General features: G+C 39.9%; 1 protein-coding gene across 1 annotated transcript in view; it reads left to right on the top strand.

Moving 5' to 3' along the window:
* Window positions 1–20,000, top strand: part of slc26a5 (solute carrier family 26 member 5) — an 83,994-nt gene that overhangs the window by 36,235 nt on the left and 27,759 nt on the right. Inside the window, exons 5-12 of the mRNA XM_063072850.1 lie at window positions 4,146–4,318; window positions 4,653–4,817; window positions 5,164–5,316; window positions 5,972–6,054; window positions 10,037–10,184; window positions 11,270–11,383; window positions 12,994–13,071; window positions 17,338–17,433. Of these exons, the coding sequence (XP_062928920.1) occupies window positions 4,146–4,318; window positions 4,653–4,817; window positions 5,164–5,316; window positions 5,972–6,054; window positions 10,037–10,184; window positions 11,270–11,383; window positions 12,994–13,071; window positions 17,338–17,433 (1,010 nt within the window). The remainder of the gene's footprint in view (window positions 1–4,145; window positions 4,319–4,652; window positions 4,818–5,163; window positions 5,317–5,971; window positions 6,055–10,036; window positions 10,185–11,269; window positions 11,384–12,993; window positions 13,072–17,337; window positions 17,434–20,000) is intronic.

Here is a 20,000-nt window from a genome sequence, read left to right as displayed (position 1 = left end):
CAGTGTCTTGCAGCAGTACTGGAAAGTCGGTGGATGAGTGTCAACGCTCTCCCTCCCCCTTCATCCTGCTGGCCGTTAACAGTATTTGTCCAGGAAGATGAGGGTCAAGCCAGACTCCATACATCAAGACCAGACACCGGGCTTCTAGGCGGGGCATGTTATTGGAAGATGGTGGCAGACTTAGGCCAGAGGCTCTGCTTCCCAACTGAAATCGCGGAAACCAACCTCAGACCAGACCTTGTGCAATAGTCGGCCTCACTCCATCTCACTTACATCACTGAGCTTACAGTGCCCTGGGAGGATGCAGTGGAGGAGGCCTGCGAGTGCAAGAAACTGAGGTATGTCGAGCTTGCAGCCAATGCACAACAATGTGGCTGGAAAGCAAGGATCTGACCGGTTCAAGTAGGCTGCAGAGGATTTGTAGCCACATCAGCATCAAGGCTATTCCAGGAGTTGGGAGTGTGAGGGAAGACACACCAACAAGCAGTCAAAGATCTCTCCAGAGCTGCTGAAAAGGGTAGTCAGTGGCTCTGGATGAAGAGAAAGGATTCCATCTGGGCCCCCAAGTGAGTGAAAGGCATCTAGGGGGTGAGCCTGGGATGCCGGGATTCACTGCTGAACCCCCTGGAGGTGTCGTGGGCCTATCAGCAAAACACTGAGGAAAGAGGGCACCCACTTGATAACCCAGAAGATGCCACTTGGCCACCCCACAGAGTCTAGGCAGCATGTCTCAGGAGTGCAAATAAGGGATATTAACATCTAGTCCTATATAACATTCTAGTAGTATCTGCCTAATACATAGTGGGGCCACCACGACTCTTTCCTCCCCGTGTGTCCCGCATGCATCTGGTCCCTCCTTTGCCCCTTTTCTCCTCCATTTTTCCTTCTCTTCTGCCTCCACCTCTTCATATAATTTTACTAAACTGGCTTCTCTCCTTTCTTCCTGCACACTTGCAATTTCAATTGTCTCTTGTTCCTCTGCTGCCTTCTTCGTGGCAATATCTGCCCACTCAGTTCCTTTCTGTTTCATGCTCTCACCTTTCTGGTGTTTTTGTTCCTTTGCTATATCCTGAACAGCAGTCAGTGCGTCAGTTTTTATAGGATACTGCTTCTGGGGTTTATACAGACCCTCTATTTTAACTGGGTTTATCTTTACTCCACCACAATCTTGCTTGTGTGTAGCCCACACTGCTGGGAACTGCTGACAAAGTAACCCATAGACACCATCCTGGTTCCAGTCTCTGGTGATCGGGGCAGCTGCGACTATGCTAGCTAGGTTGTGTATTCGGTTGGTGGTATGCGTTCGCTGCCCCTGACTTGTCCATATTATTTCTCCCTTTCCCGAATCTGTAACAGCTCCTGCTTCCCTTAGGATGTCTATTCCAAGGACAGTGCCCTCGATATTTGGACGTACCCAGAAATACACTGGAAGCTGCACTCCCCCGATTTCTAGTATTTGCAACTTGCTTCTTTCTGCTTTCACTGTTTTCCCTCCTACACCCCTAATATAAATGGCCTGTCCGGTTCTTGGCAAGGGTAAGTCTGTTATCAATACCGATGCCCCTGTGTCTACTAACAAATTGCATGGCCGTCCCCCTAACGTTGTTGTTGTGTACATCACGGGTCACCTCCACTGGCAGTGGGGCCTGCAGCCACATCTTTTTCTGACCTAGGAACTGTCTTTACTAGCTCCATGATCTGATCGACAGTCAGACTGGGCACTGATGGGGTGAGGGATTGCGGGTCTGCTGTGATGTTCACCTGTTTTTTCTTTCCTTTGCTTTGGACACTGCCTCCAACCATGTCCTAATAGACCGTACCTGTAGCATATCAACTCCTTTACCCTCCCACGTCTATTCCAGCAGTTTCTTGCTTCGTGCCCTCACTCTCTGGGACATCACAGCAGCTGCATCCACTATAGCCACTTTACGATCCCTCTTGCACTTTCTTTGGTCTATCTCACTTGCCCACGAAACTATCGCAGAGTAGGTCAACCCCACTGTTATGCCTAAATTTAAACTTCCTGGTAGGCTGAGCTCAGGCCTTCCTTCAGTATTTTCAGGAAAACTTGGTCGTCCCTCCCTGGATTATCCAACCCTGAATTCTCCTCATGTGCTCGATATTTACATTCTGCACAATCCATGGCTGTCTCATCAGCTTTTTGAATCACTGCCATCCTTGCTCCCCAGTTACTCTCACCTCCCCCCCGTCGCTGCCTCACTTCCCCTTTAAAAGAGCGATATCTTTCTTCATTGTTGGTGTTCCTGGTAGTTGCCCATGTACCATCTCGCACCCCCTGGGCCATACTGTCTCACATATTCCTTGGGCACTTCGCTTTCACCAGCACGTGTATATCTTTAGGGTGCATCTGGTGAATTTCTGCCATTTACTCGAGCTTACGCCTGAGTTCTGAATTCCCACAGGCAACTTTAAGTGAGGGCAACTCAGACAAAATGCTGTGTTTCTCCCCGGGGGTGAAGGGCTTATGAATAGTCGTAATCAAGGTCAAGGGCTGGCTCAGATCATCAGGGTTCTCAAACTGGCATTGGCTGACCTCAATAGGTTTCATTCTGGTAGATCTATCTGGGTAAAACCTATCCCTGAGATATCCCCACACTAATTCCCACGCTATGAAAAATATAAAAGACTGGTACCAGTTAAACAGCACATAGTTAAAACTGCAGAGTATATATTCCACAATCTGCCACTTTTGAGTACCTGAACTCATGATGCCTGCTGGATTCCTTTGCATCACACTTGCAAATGTATACACTAAAATGCAGCCCCCTGAACGAGTATACACGTCCCTACTCTGGTGTCTTGAACCGTCGGTAACCACCTTTGGTAACTGGTCGCTCCATCTCACCAAGTTAACACGCAAAGTTTCCTCACTTACATAAACACACATGCACGCACTCACACCACTTTTGTACCTACCAGTTCAGATCTCCGCGTTCGTGATACCTCGTGTTCCCATGTACCACCGAACAGATCCAAGTGCGAGTGCTATTTTCGAAAAATACTCACCAACTTAGACTGCTAGGATCACTGGCCACATGATGGGTCACAAAGGTATCCCACTTCTGACACCAAAATGTTGTTGCGTGAATGAAATCACCAAAGGGAGAGTTACTGGTAGATACAAAGCAGCTTCTTTATTCGACAAAACAAGGTACAGCAGGCATACGGAGACCTTTTCGGTGGAAAGGTCTGCTGGCCCAGTATGGGGCTCGATATTTATTTGCTGAACACAAAGGGCAATTCATATTTACAAAGCATATACAATGCTTTCTTTTGAAGCTACATACAAAACTTCACACTTGATTACATTCATCCCACTGGTGCCAGCAACATCTGGTTTGGTATTCAGGAATCCATTGTTCCAAACTAAATCCACAATACACTTATTTAGTATTTTACATGCTAAACACGAAGGACAATCCATATTTACAAAGTATAGATAATGCTGTCTTTGAAACTGCATGCAAACCTCACACTTTCTGGTTTACATCCATCCCACAGGCACCAGCAGCGTATTCTGGTATTCACAGCTTTTAGGAAATGCATTGTCAAGGAACAGAAGACTGGTGGCTGAAGCCATTTACTAAGTATTAATGACCTAAACCCAAAAATTACTCTAACTGACTGCAAAATCACAAAGTTACTCTCTTCTTTAGTGGGAAAGGGAGGTTAAAAAAATGGGTAATTATAGGCTAGTTAGCCTGAATTTAGTGGTTTATAAGTTTTGAGATATTTGGATGTTTCAGGGTACTTGGTAGCACATGATAAGTAAAGCTAAGGTAGCGTGGTTTTCTTAAGGGGACAAATCTTGCCTGACAAATCTGTTGCAACTTTTTGAGGCAGTAATAAGCAAGATAGATTGTGAGTGGGGGAAGGAAGTTGGTAAGGGTATGTTTGGTGGTAGGATCCCGTGATGTTGGATGCTCAAGAAATTAGATGCTTTTTCAAAATATCAAATAAACTGGAAGCCTGGAATTAAATTAGTGTCATTTTGATGGTTCTGGATCTGAGAGAGAGGAGCCACAAATATTTGCTTGTGTTTAAAAAAGAAACAACAACAATGTAAGATGCTACTAATGATGTTAATGACAGTTGTAAACTTGTTTTTTTTTCTCTCTCTCTAGGGACTTTTGCAGTTATCAGTTTAATGGTTGGTGCAGTGGCTGTAAAACTTGTCCCAGATGATAAATATGTGAATTCCTTAAATGCAACTAATAACTCCCTGGCACTTGCAGAAAGAGATGCAATGAGAGTTAAAGTAGCAACGGCTACAGCCTTCTTGACAGGAATTCTGCAGGTATCAGGAGAATAGGGGGAAAATGACATTGTATCTCTCTTTATTTTTTATTATTATTATTATTATACTTTATTGTGACCTATTGATATTTGTGTATATGGAATTCTTACCAATGACCAGTAGGCATTGACTAGAACTAGAACTTGTGGCTGCAGTGATGAAATTATAGGAATCGATTGTTCTGCTTTGTCCCATTCCCTTGGTTAAGGACTGACTGCAAGTGTGAAGACCTATATAAGGAAATGAAACATAAAAAGTAACAGCTATGTTAGATGTAGGTTAGAAACCAATGATGTCTGGTTTAATTCCATCCAATCTTTTTTTCTTCGAGCAGTTTTGCCTTGGGCTCCTGCATTTTGGGTTTGTTGTTGTTTACCTCTCGGACCCTTTAGTGCGAGGTTTCACCACTGCTGCAGCTATACATGTCTTTATATCTCAGTTAAAATATTTGATGGGCATCAAAACTAAAAGATATAGTGGACCGCTATCAGCAATTTATGTAAGTATTCTTGTCATTGGATGCACTTCTATTAAATAGTGATATTGTATTGGCTTTAACCAACAATTCTCATGTATTTTCTCTAAATACAAATTGAAGGATAAAACTATATTGTTCATTTAACAATCGTATTCCTCCTTTTTTTGTAACCTTAATATTGTGCATTCTACAGCTTTCAGTTTGTCAATACTGTACTTGCTACATTATGCTAAAAGTGACTCTAATTCTTCCTGGGCATTTATTTTTATTCTTCTAGAACTTGTCAAGTTCTAGGGGTGAAGTCATTTGAATTGGTTAAAATTTCAAATGTGCTTCATTGATGGTTAATTTTATTTTGTGTTTCTAGTCTTTTCTTGCTGTGTGTGGAAATATTAAGGAAGCTAATACTGCAACAATAATTGTTGGAGGAATTTGTATTATCATCCTTTTTGGAGTGAAAGAAGTGAATGCCCGCTGCAAAGATAGATTTGTCGCTCCCATTCCTGTGGAGCTAATTGTGGTAAGTTGAATGCTTTTTTTAAACTTCACTGATAGAACAGAGGAAAGATTACTTTTTTAATGTATTCAGACATGGTGAAATGCAGGCAATGACAGAGTAGTGGAAGCATATTTATTCAAAGGGAAATAAATATACTTGAAGCAATCGTGGGGTTGAAAACAAAAGTACAGAAAATATTTGCAGGTCAGGCTATAGAGAGGCAATCAAAATTTTGGACTGGTGACTTAGCATTCCTCCCAAAGCCTTGCACCACTGATGTAGAGGATGTTGGTGGTAGTGAGAATATTTCGGTAACTCTATCCAAAGATCTGACACAAGTATAATGGACAAGTAGGCCATCCTGTAATCTATTTTTTTTTTAAATCTCTGTAGTAGAGCCTGAACCAAAATTATTGAGTCCCAGCTAATGAATAATAACACTGTGAAATCCTATGTCACAATTGCAAAGAAACAAGGCCAAAAGCAACTTAGTTCTTGGTTTCACTTCACTTCAACTTCCTTGATTCTACCTGTAAAAGCAATGGTTATTTCCTAATTAAAAGCTGATGTATGAAATCCTTGAAGCAATTCAGTGGATGGATTCAGCAAAATCTGGTCCAAAATATATCTAAAATACTTATTGTAACCATGCTTTGTTTTATTTTCTTTTTCTTAGGTGGTTATTGGCACTGGTGTTTCGGCTGGGATAGACCTCACTGGAAATTATAATGTAGACGTCGTTGGATATATACCCACTGGGTACGAAATGCATGGAGGAGTTTCAAAATTCTAGGAAGCTACTATTGTGCTGGATTTATACATGCAAAATCAAGACCACATCTATATTTTGGGTCCACCAGGGTTGAAAGGCACAGAAAATTGAACCTTGACTTAAGGGTGGAGGGTGTTGCTGGAATGTAGGAAGAGGAAGAAAATGATGGATGCAATGGGAGCATTTGGCACATGTGCATTTTAGGCTCTCATGTGGTGAAAATCTCATTGCACAAGCTAGTGTCTGGGAGAGGTGGAGAATGAACATTGAGGCTTCCTGAGTGGGGGCAGTTACACTTTGTAGTGGAGTACTATAATCTAGTTATTTTGAAGGATGGGAGGCAATTTGAGATTTGAAAAAAAATCTCAAATGGTTCTTTGAGGTGGGGAACTTCAGTATTAGGGAGGTGCGAAAAGCCAGGACTGCAAATATTCCCAGAACGTAATTGTAAGTATTTCACAACACTCAATGCATTCATTATAAACCATTATACTGATTGGCAAGTTTTGACTTGTTGTTATAAAATTCTGCCTGTTGGGTTCTGAGTGCTTGAGAGTATAAGGAAAATGCTTGCCATTCTGCCAATGAATAAAATTCTTTCTTCCATTACTGTGGGTCATGTGGTTATAGGGTATTTATGTTGATTTGGTGAAAAATGGGGATTAGAAGAAAACTAATGACAAGTAAGGACATGTTTAGTCGAGTTTTTTGGCCATAGAACTCCTTTTTACTGACTAGCTTCCATGTTGTGAGTATTTTAAGATGATTCCACTGCTGACTGCTTTGTCCCCTGCTACTTGGAAATGAGTATTTCCAAGTTAGAAGAAGCTTTTACTGGACTTTAAAGATCAATTGGAGAATGTCAGAAAATAAGGATAAGTAATAGTTAGAATTGGATAGAGCAGAACAGCATATCACTTAATATTATATTCCATAACTTTCCATAGATGTGCAGCCACTAAAATTTTGAGCCCGTTTGCTATTTATCTGAATGTTTTTCAAAAAAGTCCACTGAAAACAGGTGGGCAAGAGAATTTTATTTTGCACATTGGTTTCTGAACTGAAAATCACCGCCTGAAGATGTAACCGGATCCAGAAAAGTTTTCAATGAATAATTGGAGTTGAAAAAACTGCATCATTATTGGTGGGGTGGTGTGGTTGGCGGAGGAAGAAGGAAGAGGAGAATTGGCTTTATTGGGCACCCATTTGATAAGTAGATGTGGGTATAGTCAGAAAAATGACATCTTTTTGTGCTGTATGAGTTTTGTGTTTTAAAGAGCCTTCCAAATTTACTGGATAAGTGTAATAAGCTAAATGGGTTTTTGAACCTAATCATATCCAGTTTATTATCATGTTCAGTATTGTCGTACAGATTTAATTTCTAATAATTACTCTATATACTTCATTTGAACGCATGTTTTGTTCATTGGCTATGACTAGTTATCACTTAAAGAAAAGAGCTCTGGATGTTCCAACAAAATTTACATCTGCAATGCTTATGAAAAATATTCATCCCCTTTGGAAGTTTTCATGTTTAACATCATTGAATCACAGTGGATTTAACGTGGCTTTTCTTTCAGCGATCAACAGAAAAAAAACTTGTGACAAAGTAAAAACAAATTTCTACAAATTGGTTTAAATTTATTACAATTATTAAACACAAAATAATTGATTGCATAAATATTCATCCCCTTCAAGTCATTATTTAGTAGATGCACCTTTGGCAGCAATTATAGCCTTGATTCTATATGGATAGGTCTCTATCAGCTTTTTACATCTGGACACTGCAATTTTTCCCTTTTTCTTTGCAAAACTGCTCAAATTCTGTCAGATTACATGGGGATCATGAGTGAACAGCCCTTTTCAAGTCTGGCCACAAATTCTCAATTGGATTGAGGTCTGGACTCTGACTTGGCCACCCCAAGACATTAACTTTGTTATTTTTAAGCCATTCCTGTGTAGCTTTGACTTTATGCTTGTGGTCTTTGTCTTCCTAGAACACAAATCTTCTCCCAAGTCACAGTTCTCTTGCAGCCTGCATCAGGTTTCCTTCCAGGATTTCCCTCTATTTCGCTGATTCATTTTACCCTCTACCTTCACAAACCTTCCAGGGCCTGCTGCAGTGATGCAGCCACCACCATGCTTTACAGTAGGGATGGTGTGATCTTGTTGTGCGGTGTTTGGTTTACATAGTGTTAGTCTGATGGCCAAAAAACTCAATTTTGGTTTCATCAGACCATAGAACCTTCTTTCAGCTGCCTTCAGAACTTCCCATGTGCCTTCTGGCAAACTCTAACCAAGATTTCATGTGAGTTTTTTTTTCCCAACAGTAGCTTTCTCTTTGCCACTTTCCCATAGAGCTGTGACTGGTGAAGCACTGGGCAACAGTCGTTATATGCGCAATCTCTCCCATCTCAGCCACTGTAGCTTGTAACTCCTCCAGTGTTGCCATAGGTCTCTTTGGGGCCTCCGTCACTAGTCCCCTTCTTGCACAATCACTCAGTTTTTGAGGATGGCCTGCTCTAGGCAGATTTATAGCTGTGCCATATTATTACCATTTCTTGATGATTGACTTAACTGTACTCTAAGGGATATTCAGTGACTTGGAAATTTTCTTGTATCGATCTCTTGACTTGTGCTATTCAATAACCTTTTCAGAGAGTTGCTTGGAGTGTTCTTTTGTCTTGGTGTAGTTTTTGCCAGGATACTGACTCACCAGCATTTGGACCTTCCAGATACGGGTATATTTCTACTACAATCAGTTGAAACACCTTGACTGCACACAGCTGATCTCATTTTAACTAATTATGTGACTTCTACAACCAATTGGCTATACCTGTGATGATTTTGTGTGTCATATTGAAGGGAGTGAATACTTGTGCAATCAGTTATTTTGTGTTTTATATTTGTAATTAATTCAGATCACGTTGTAGAGATCTGTTTTCATTTTGACACACAAGAGTTTTTTTTCTGTTGATCAGTGTCAGAAAAGCCAAATTAAGTCCATTGTGATTCAATGTTGTAAAACAATAAAACATGAAAACTTTCAAGGGTGGTGAATACTTTTTAGGAGCACTGTACATTAATCTATCTCCATGCATTGCCTCTATCATATTCATCACTGTTACTACTTAGTAGATAAATGCTAAACTAAAAAATATCAAATTTTGTGCAGCTTTCTTAATCTATCCAGAAATGGCCTTTGGTCACAATTTTATCATGAAAATTTCTACAATTTGTGCATCTATCACTGTTCAAGCATTGCATTCATTATTTACTTTGTGTGAAGAGAATGTTCTTTATAACCTTACCAAGATACTAGCCCAACTTGAAATTAAAAGTTCCCAGAATGAAATCTGTTCTTCAGTGATATCTACAGTTCACAGCAACAGGTACTAGCTTTAATGCTTCCCTGTATCATACACAATGTTTCCCTGTATGGTATTGTAACTGCTAACTTAATCTAATCAACACTACTTTTCTGTGGAAATTTTATTGTTCCCCTTTCTCTCTTCAGAAAAGCTCTAGTTTCTCCAGTCTTTTATACATTTAACATTAAATAATCTCCTCCCTGCACTGTTCATGTGGGGGTTTCCCTCGGACATCAGTAAAGGCAATTGTCTAAATGATAAAATTAGAAAAGGTAATTGTGTCAGTAATTCTATTGATACACATTATTTTGAGGCAGTCGAGTATTGCTTCTAGGTAGTGTTGTTCAAACCCATAGATGAAATAAAGGCATGTGGTACATTAAACTTCCTTCTCAGTAATATTCTCCTGATTTTAATATTGTACAGTATAAAACCGGGATACTTAAAGCTTTTATGGGAATTTCAAGAATCATTTATTTCTTTTGATTCTGCCAGTTGACAATCAGTTGGCCTTGTGGTGATATTACTGCAAGAGCATTGTTGCCCTCAGTTCTTAAGTGCTGTGCAACTAATATCAGTACATATTTTATTCTTTCAGATTGAGGACCCCTGTTCTACCTGACATCAGTTTACTTTCAGAAATATTTGCAGATTCTTTTGCAATTGCAATAGTTGGATTTTCTATGACTGTGTCAATGGGGAAGATATTTGCGCTGAAACATGGTTACACTGTGAATGGTAATCAGGTAATTTGTCCGATCTTCATGTTCAAAATTGTTGCTGTTTCTGTGATCAATGTTAAGTCAGTTTCAACTTGAAACCAATTGATAGTAATGATATTTGAAACCTATGTATTTTCTGTGTTAAAGAAAATTTTAAATGAGGGGAAAATATTAATTTCAAAATTCACATGGAAAATTTCCATGATATTTAAATGTTAGACTTTGCTGAGTTGGCATGGGTCACCTGATGAAGAATTACCACCAATAGACAACCTAATGTTGCCGATATTGGTTGTGATCTTTCGTGACTCTAAAGGTGGAACCCTGATGTACAGAAATGGTCACACTGGGTATGGGAAGTCTGTAAATGTAATGCTTGATATCACTTCTTTCTCTCCTTTCATATGTAGCCTATTGATGATCTTATTCAAAATTGATCTTGTCAGACTGCTTGTGAATCTTAGCCCATTCACACAAGATGCTTGGGATGTGTACAAATATCTTAAAATTTTGAAAGAGCTGGACTAAATTTGGACTATCCTGAAGAGTGTCATGGATTGCTAGAAATAGTATGATGCTGATATTTTCCCTTTTTTAAAAAATCAAATTAGGTTAGCATGTTATAGAACTGTTAAAATCAGTCTATCTTTTGAGGTAGAAGAGATAATTCTGCTCGTGGGTCTACATTTTCTGGCTGTTGTATTGGAGTTTAGAGGTGATCTTGTTCCTGTTAAGCCAGTATTGATGTAGGCATTTCTTTTGCTCTACCATTGATTTAGCCATTTATTTGATGGCATCTTTGAACTGGTTCCATATGAACTGTTGAGTTGACAGTGAATGGCAGCAGTGGGGGAAGAAAATAATCTTGTTACCAAATAGCTACTGACACTGCATCTGATAACAAAATTCAAGTGTGCCAAATATGGTGAAAGCTGTTATGGTGAGCTTGGGCACTTCTACTGGGAGAGGATAAATAAATACGGATCTTGCCATCTTGCATTTATCAGTGTCTCTGTTTCATTTATAAATTAGTTACATGTATAACTGTTACATTCTTGAAAACCAGAACAGAAATTTTACTTATTTTTTCCACTTTTTTTTAAAACTAGGAACTTATTGCATTAGGAATCAGCAATTTTATTGGATCCTTTTTCCAAACCTTTCCTGTCAGTACCTCAATGTCCCGAAGTCTTGTGCAAGAGAGTACAGGAGGCAACACTCAGGTATAAATTTGTGAATTCTTTTAGACATTAATAATAGAGAAATGCCTTTTACAATGATTTTTTTTTACTTAACAGCCCCTGTAGAGCTCGATTAAAATGATGTTTCCTATGGTGGGAGGGTATAAGACCAGAGGATGGTGAATCTGTGCAATTCTTTGCCATAGGCAGCTGTGGACACCAAGCCTTTATGTATATTTCAGGCAGTGATTGATAAATTCTTGATTTGTTAGGGCATGAAGGGATATGGGGAGAAGGCAGGAGATTGGGGCTGAGAGGAAAATTGATGAAATGGCGGAGCGGACTCAATGGGCCAAATGGCCTAATTCTGCTCCTATATCTTATGCTCTTGTGGTCTTACAACATTTTCTCAAGTTATGATGTTTGACATTTTGTAGATACAACCAGTTTTATATTAAGCTACCTTATGGCAGGTAACAATGGACAAATCACTGACACAATACCTACACTTGTACTATTTTCAAAAGTATGCCTAGTGTTTCTATTCCCTGACTTTCTTTATCTCATCTGGAAATTGGTTGCCCAACCAGTGTTAATATACAACTCTTCAATCTCAGTTTGTTTAAACTGATGCTTAGAAATTCTACCAGATAATGCAAAGATTTTATACATTGTACATCAGAACATCATTCAAATATTTTCACGCACTTATGCGGAATTTTGACTTTTTTTGATCAAATGCTGTCTAGGCTGCAGGCTTGGGGTCTGAAGTTCCCTTTTTCAAAAAAAAAAATTTCAGTGAATTTTGTCATTGATACTTTCCTCTCATCATTTAAAATCAATAATCAGTTTAGTAAAACTTAAGATTTCTTGTTAATCTTCATTTTTTTTCCATTTCAGTATTTAATTACTTTAATTACTTTTACATCTAGATTTGCTACACTGCAGTATTTGGTCTGTAAATGATGGCTGGATTAATATCCCAGAGGCCTGAACTGCCATCAAACATAAGTTGAAATCCCAACTTGAACTAATTTCAGGAATTTGAGTTAAAAAAACAATTAGCTTTAGTAATGACCCCCAAAAAAACAGACTGTCATTAAAAGCCCATTTTGTAGAGTCTGCTTCTAGGAAACAATCTGGCCCATTTAACTTTTATGGACAATCTGTTAGGATAATTTTAAAAAATTATAGACCTCCGAATTGCAAAGTAACTTGATATTTCCCAAGATTTATTGCTCTCCATTTGGTGGCTTGTCTTCATTTTAGACTTGTGTCTGTACCTGAGTATCAGTTTCATTTTTCAATTTGTGCACTAGAAAATGGATATATTTAATTCTCAGACTAGCATCAAATAAAATGAATTTTTCATTTGGGCTAAGACATTAGTTACTGGTTGTAGTACTTCTATTTCTCATCAGCTTCATGACTGGTTTTTCTTCATTTATGCTTGTTAGAGGTTGCTACTTGAGACTATCTGGTATGTGTTTTTGACAGCAATGTGTAATTGTATTTGTAGTGCTTCAGAAGCTAATAATCTTAAAACACTGGGTATCCTGATTGGTAATGGGAGAAAGTGAATTAGGAAAAGTAAATGCCCTCTAAGATTCTTCATTTTGTTTTTATTAAATTAATTTGACCTTTTTATACAGATTGCTGGAGGACTATCTGCCTGTGTTGTTCTCTTGGTCATTGTTGCATTAGGTTATCTCTTTGAACCATTACCTCAGGTATGTATAATATAGTATTCTATTCTTTGCTCGGTTTGTAACCTTTGCTGAAAAATCATCATATTATTTGATCTCAACTTGGAAATTTTTCTTGCCTACTGTATATTTTGACTCCAGAAGTACCAGCTATTTTTGAAGTTCAAATTTATTATCATGTAACAGTATACATATATACTGCCAAACGAAACAATGTTCCTCCTGAGTAAGGTGCACAACACAGTACACATACCATAAAACTCACACACAACACAAAGGTACCATTACCACAAACAAATTTGCAAATAATAAGGCTCATTTATGACACAAGGCAAAAAGTAAACAATGTACGCTACTGGTGCTAAATATGTGATGAGACCTGGGCGGTGGCAGGGAGTTTAGTAGTCTCATGGCCTGGGGGGAAAAAGCAGTTTCCTATCCTAACAGTTCTTGTCCTAATACTATGGTACCTCCTGCCTGATGGTAGGGGGGATCAAAGAGATTGTTGGACAGATGGTAGGGATCAATGACAGTGCTAAGAGTCCTGCATACACAGTGCTCTTGAAAATATCTCAGATGGGTGGAAGAGAGATCCCAATGATCCTCTCAGCAGTCCTCTTGATCTTTTGTGGGGTCTTGCCGCCAGATGCCTAGCAAAATTCCTGTACTGGACAGTGATGCAGCTGGTCAGGACTCTCGCGATGATAGTCCTGTAAAAATTGGTTAGAAATGGGGGGGCAGGGGGCAGGTGGGGAGAAGTGGGTTGCCTCACTAACTTGCTCACCTCAATCTCCTCAGAAGTTGGAGATGCTGCTGTGCTTTCTTGTTGAGGAACCAGGTGAAATCATCTGTTCTGTGTACTCCCAGAAACTTGGTGCTCCTTGCCCTCTCTATGGAGAAGCTGTGTGTGTGCAGTGAGGAGTGGTGAGTCTGCACCTTCGTAAAGTCCGCAATCATCTTGTGGATGTTGAGAAACCGCTATATACTGTATGCATTAGCCTTAACATGTTCTTCATGTTATGTCACTTGATGTGTAATCTTTGGCACTGAATGGTGGTGGACTTTTGGATTGCAAGGACCATCACACTGAATATGACGATATCCTTTGCAATATGTGCTTGAGGTAGAGAATGTGAGGTCCCTTCATCAAACGGAAACTGTAGGTGGAATGGAAAACTTTCCCACTGAATTTCTTGTCAACTATAGTTTTAAGTAAGGAGGTCACTGAGCCAGAGCTAGTTGGGTCCTTTTGCATATTAACTTATCAGATTTTGATTATGTGCCCAACTGCAGAATTAGCCTTGTACCAAGGACAAAACAAAAGGTACATTTCGTTAAGTATTTGTGTTATAGGAGTGGTCTTCATGGTCCCACAAGAGAATTACCTCAGAAATTAGAGTTCTTAGTATTAATTTTCAAATTGTGCATTATAGTAATTTAACCTGGGGAAAATAACTCTAACAATCATTTCTGGTGTAATCATTCCCACTGGAAAGTTGGTTCAGGCATTTGGGTATATAATTTGCATTAATGCATCATGTGTTTTCCTGGCTTCGATCATGTACTTAATGAGATTACTGCATTGTACTGCACACTTCCTCCCTTGCCAGTTGGGATTTGGACACAGCCTGAAATCTTTTTTGAACACCTGTACATTATCCTGATTGAGATCAACAGTAAGATATCAATTAAAGGTTCTGATATCTTGTTCTTGGTATTGGTTGTTCAATCACTGACTACACCTGAAGAGTATCAGATAATTGTGCCCCATGCAATGGTTTGGGGCCACTTGTGACATGGATCTCATTCAGGGCAGGAAATTTCATTGGAAAGAGAGGAATTGCCTGCACATAGTGTCGTCTTCCACATATTTTCCCTCAACTCCATGACAGAGTTTTAGAGTTCATTTGTGTTTACCACGGGAAGAGTTTCTTTTAAAGTCTAGGTACCATTTGCTCCAGGTCCAATTTTAGCACCTGACTGGGTATAAAACACTGGCAGGCATTGCATGCCAGTACTTCCTATGACGTGAAACTTAACAGCATAAAGGGCAATAATGCTTCACTCCCCTCTGAGCTCAGTGCCTTTTATGCACTCTTGAAAAGATGAATTCCCACAACATCAGGTGATCATGTAATCTGTCTTGGATGCCAATGTCTGAAATCCTTCAAGAGGGAAAACACTTGCGAGGCATTGGACCTGATAGTGTACCAGGGTGGGTACTGAAAACCTGTGCTGAACAAATGGCTGAAGTGTTCAAGGACATCTTCAACTTCAGTCTGAGGCTTTCATCTGCTTCAAAACAGGAGTAGTCATTCCGGTGCCCAAGAAAAGCAGGGTGAGCTGCCTTACCGACTGTCGACTGCCGACTGCTGGCACTCATATCTACTGAAATTGTGTTTTGGGAAGTTGATTATGGCTAGAATTAATTCCTCCCTGGAGCAAGAATCTAACCCCACTGCCACAACAGATCTCCAGCAGGAATAATCTCATTGGCTCTTCACTCTGGTTGTTGGACCTAGAGAACAGCAAAATGTGTGTCAGGCTGCTGGTTATCAATTACACCTAGTGTTCAATACAGTTGTTCCCTGGGTATCAATCATCAAGCTTGTAAATCTGGGCCTCTGTACCTTCTTCAACTGTTTCCTCAACTTCAATGGGAGACCACTGTGGTCAGGATGGATAATAACATCTCCTCTTCATTGACAATCAATACAGCCACACTTCAAGGATGTGTGCTTAGCTCTACCCCTCTACTCTTTTCTGTCATGATTGTGTGACAGAGTACAGCCCAAATGCCATTTAGAAATTCACAGATGGCAACAGGAAGGCATTCAGGAGTGAGATGGATCAGCTTGTTGAGTGGTGTTGCAACAACAACCTCAAGTTCAATGTCACTATCACCAAGGAATTGATTGTGGATTTAGGAAGGCACAAGTTGACCACTCTCCATTGCACATCAATGGCTCTGCCTTGGAGAGAGTGAAGAATACAAAGTTCTTTGATGTGTACATAACGGACGATCTAACCTGGACCCATAACACCTCACTAGTCCAGAAGGCACAGCATCTATACTTTTTCTGAGGAGATTGAGGTGTGCAAGGCTCCCCACCCCCATTCTAACAACTTTCTACAGGAGCACCATCGAGTGTCCTGTCTGGCTGCATCATTGTGTGGTACAGAAGCTACAAGCATCAGATCGCAAGACCCTACAGAGGATAGTAAAAAACCAATAATCGGGGTCTCCCTCACCCCTATTGGTGACATTTATCAGGAGTGTTGCAGGCATGGGGCCCAAAGTATTGAGGATCCTTACCACAATCTCTTTGACCCACTACCATTAGGAAGGAGATGCAAAAGCATCAGGATTAGGACTGCCAGACTGGGTAACAACTTCTTCCCTCTTAACGTTTGCTGATGCATATGCAAATGTATCGTAGTCAACATTTTGCAAACCATATCTCTTATAGACAATATTGTTTATTTGCAAAGTGTGTTTTTAATTTCAGTTCACTGTTTGCAATTTGTGTTAAGAACTGAAGACTGGTTCTTGTTTGAATTAATATCTGTTGTATTTACATATGTAACTCCATAGTACTCCCTAATAGTTACCACTGTCAGGGAGGTGATACAGGAGACCAAAGACCCACAATGAACAATTCAGGAATAGCCTCTTTTCCTCCATCTGAATGGTCCACGAACACTACCTTATTATGCCTTTTTTTTTTGCACTACTTACATATTTTGTAATTTATAGTAATTTTATGTCTCTGCATTGTCCTACTGCCACAAAACAACAAATTTTATGTCATTTAAGATAGTGAGCAAAGATGTGGAGAGGTTCAGAGTTTAACATTTGCATTGTAGAAGGCATACTTGCCAATTGGAGCAACTTTGGGTATGTGGAAGACGTCAGAGGTTGAAGAAGGGCAGAATTCTGGTGGGTTGTAGAACTGGAGAATGTTATGCATACTGGAGGTGAGGCTTTGAGCAATTTTAAAACCATGTTGAGAATTTTAAAGTAGAGATATTGTTGGACCATTAGTAGATCTACATCAAGACCAGATATGATGGGTAAGTAAAACTTGATGTCTTAAGGGGACAGCTGCGTTTTTGTTATCATAATGAAATTTAACAAATTTAAAGTCTTACCTTGCACACTTCAACTTTTTTATTATATAAAAATCATTGCATGAAATTTTTTAAAAATGATGCAATTAGTGATTGTTTTTATAAACCAACTCGCAGCACTCATATTCTTTTTTGAAAATTCAAAATGATTTCTTGTAGACTGTGTTGGCGGCCATTGTGATGGTGAACCTGAAAGGAATATTTAAACAGGTTACAGATATACCTTTACTCTGGCGAACAAGCAGACATGAACTTGTAAGTACTCTCAATATGTGTAGACTGTAGGTATGTTGTAATAATCAAGACGTAATATGGAGAATTTTGTTTTCATTTGCTAGAAAACACAAGTGATTGGTCATGAACAATATTGCAGGACATCAAATCTGAAAATGATAATAATAACTAAATACATTAAAAGCATTGATTTTGCTGGAGGTGATGTGTACAAATAAGTCACATATTATTTGTAGACGGGTCATATTCTGCATGGAGGTCGGTGACCTGTGGTGTGCCTCAGGGATCTGTTCTAGGACCCCTACTCTTTGTGATTTTTTTTTGTAAGTGACCTGGATGAGGAAGTGGAGGCATGGGTTAGTAAACTTGCTAATGACACGAAGGTTCGGGGTGTTGTGGATAGCGTGGAGGGCTGTCAGAGGTTACAACAGGATATTGATAGGATGCAAAACTGGGCTGGGAACTGGCTGATGGAGTTCAACCCAGATAAGTGTGAGGTGGTTCATTTTGGTAGGTCAAATATGATGGCAGAATATAGTATTAATGGTAAGACTCTTGGCAGTGTGGAGGATCAGAGGGATCTTGGGGTCTGAGTCCATAGGACCCTCAAAGCTGCTGCGCAGCAGCTTGACTTTGTGTTTAAGAAGGTGTACGGTGCATTGTCCTTCATCAATCATGGGATTGAGTTTAAGAGCTGACAGGTGATATTGCAGCTATATAGGACCCTGGTCAGACCTCACTTTGGAGTATTGTGCTCAATTCTGGTCGCCTCACTACAGGAAGGACGCGGAAACTATAGAAAGGGTGCAGAGGAGATTTACAAGGATGTTGCCTGGATTGGGGAGCATGCCTTATGCGAATAGGTCGAGTGAACTGGGCCTTTTCTCCTTGGAACGACGGAGGATGAGAGGTGACCTGATAAAGGTGTACAAGATGATGAGAGGCATTGATCGTGAGAATAGTCAGAGGCTTTTCCTCAGGGCTGAAATGGCTAGCACGAGAGGGCACAGTTTTAAGGTGCTTGGAAGGAGTCACAGAGGGAGATGTCAGGGGTAAGTTTTTTTACACAGAGAGTGGTGAGTGCGTGGAATGGGCTGCTGGCAGTGGTGGTGGAGGCGGAAACAATAGTCTCCTGGATGGCTACATGGAGCTTAGAAAAATAGAGGGCAATGGGCAAAGCCTAGGTAGTTCTAGGGCAGGGACATGTCCAGCACAGCTTTGTGGGCCGAAGAGCCTGTAGTTTGCTGTAGGTTTTCTATGTTTCTATGTAAAATTCATGGTAGAGGGGAGGATATTTCTTGCAGTGGAGTGTAGGAGTCAAAGCTTCAAAATAAGTGATAGGCTATTTAAGAGAAGGAATATCTTCACTAACGATGGGGAGTACAGTTGCAAGACAAAGTTTGAACCCTTTGAAGATACCTGGATTTCTGCATTAATTCATAAAATGTGGCCTGATCTTCATCTGAGTCGCAATAATAGACCAACACAATCCACCTAACCAAATAACACACGAACAATTCCATTTTTCATGTCTTTTTTGAACACATTGTTTAATCATTCACAGTCCAGGCTGGAAAAAGTACATGAACCCTTGCATTTAATAACAGGTAGGACATCCTTTTGCAACAATAACCTGTATCAAGTGTTTATTGTAGCTGCTGATCAGATTTGCAAAATGGCGAAGAATTTTAGACTATTCCTCCATACAAATAAATGCACATAAACTTGCTGAGAAACAAATAGATGCAAAGACTTTTAGTTCATCAATATTTCTGGGATACCTTGCATGAACAGCCCTTTTTGGGTCAAACCGCAGCATCTCAACTGGGTTAATCTCTTGGCTCTGATTTGGCCATTCCAAAACACGAATTTTCTTCTTTTTAAAGTGTTCTGTTGTTGATTTACTGTTGTTTCAGATCTTTGTCTTGTTGCATCATCTACTTATGTTAAGCTTCAGGTGACGGACTGTTACCCTGACATTCTCCTGTATTAATCCAGTATTCCTTCAGGACCCTGGTGATCCTTCCAGAAACTGTGGAAATATAGGGAAGACAGACAGTAGCAACTGGTTCCTCCCCTTTGTTAGGTTTCCTGATTTTTCCATCAGCCCTTTTTAAGGGCCCGATTGATTTCCTTCACCTTGTAACCATTCTGTAAGATGTCGTGTGTAATCATCTTAATTCCTCATGGAGACTCTCCAGATCCGAAATAGTTTTTGCACAGTCAATCAAAGTAGAAAGAACTACTCTGTTTTTGTTGAGGTGCAAGTCCATGTGAGTGGGTTTCTGTTAAACTCCATGTCCGAGGCTACTGTCCAGTTTCCATTGTATTAGAATGTCCAGGAACAGGAGGCAATCTCCACCTCCATCATAAATTGAATGCATGCTTTTGAGATGATCATGGAACTGTTGGAGTGCCTTAAAAGGGCCGATGGGAAAACCAGGAAACCTAACAACGAAGAGGAACCCATCGCTACCGCTTGTCTTCCCTACATTTCTATGGTTTCTGGAAGGATCACCAGAATCCTGAAGAAACAATGAATTATTACCATCCACAAACCAGCAAGGTTGTTTAAATCACAGCTTATG

Source organism: Mobula hypostoma, chromosome 20 (genome assembly GCF_963921235.1).
Source record: "Mobula hypostoma chromosome 20, sMobHyp1.1, whole genome shotgun sequence".
Taxonomy (NCBI): domain Eukaryota; kingdom Metazoa; phylum Chordata; class Chondrichthyes; order Myliobatiformes; family Myliobatidae; genus Mobula; species Mobula hypostoma.
Note: the sequence above shows the minus strand (reverse complement) of the source record. Positions and strands in the feature narration are given on the sequence as shown.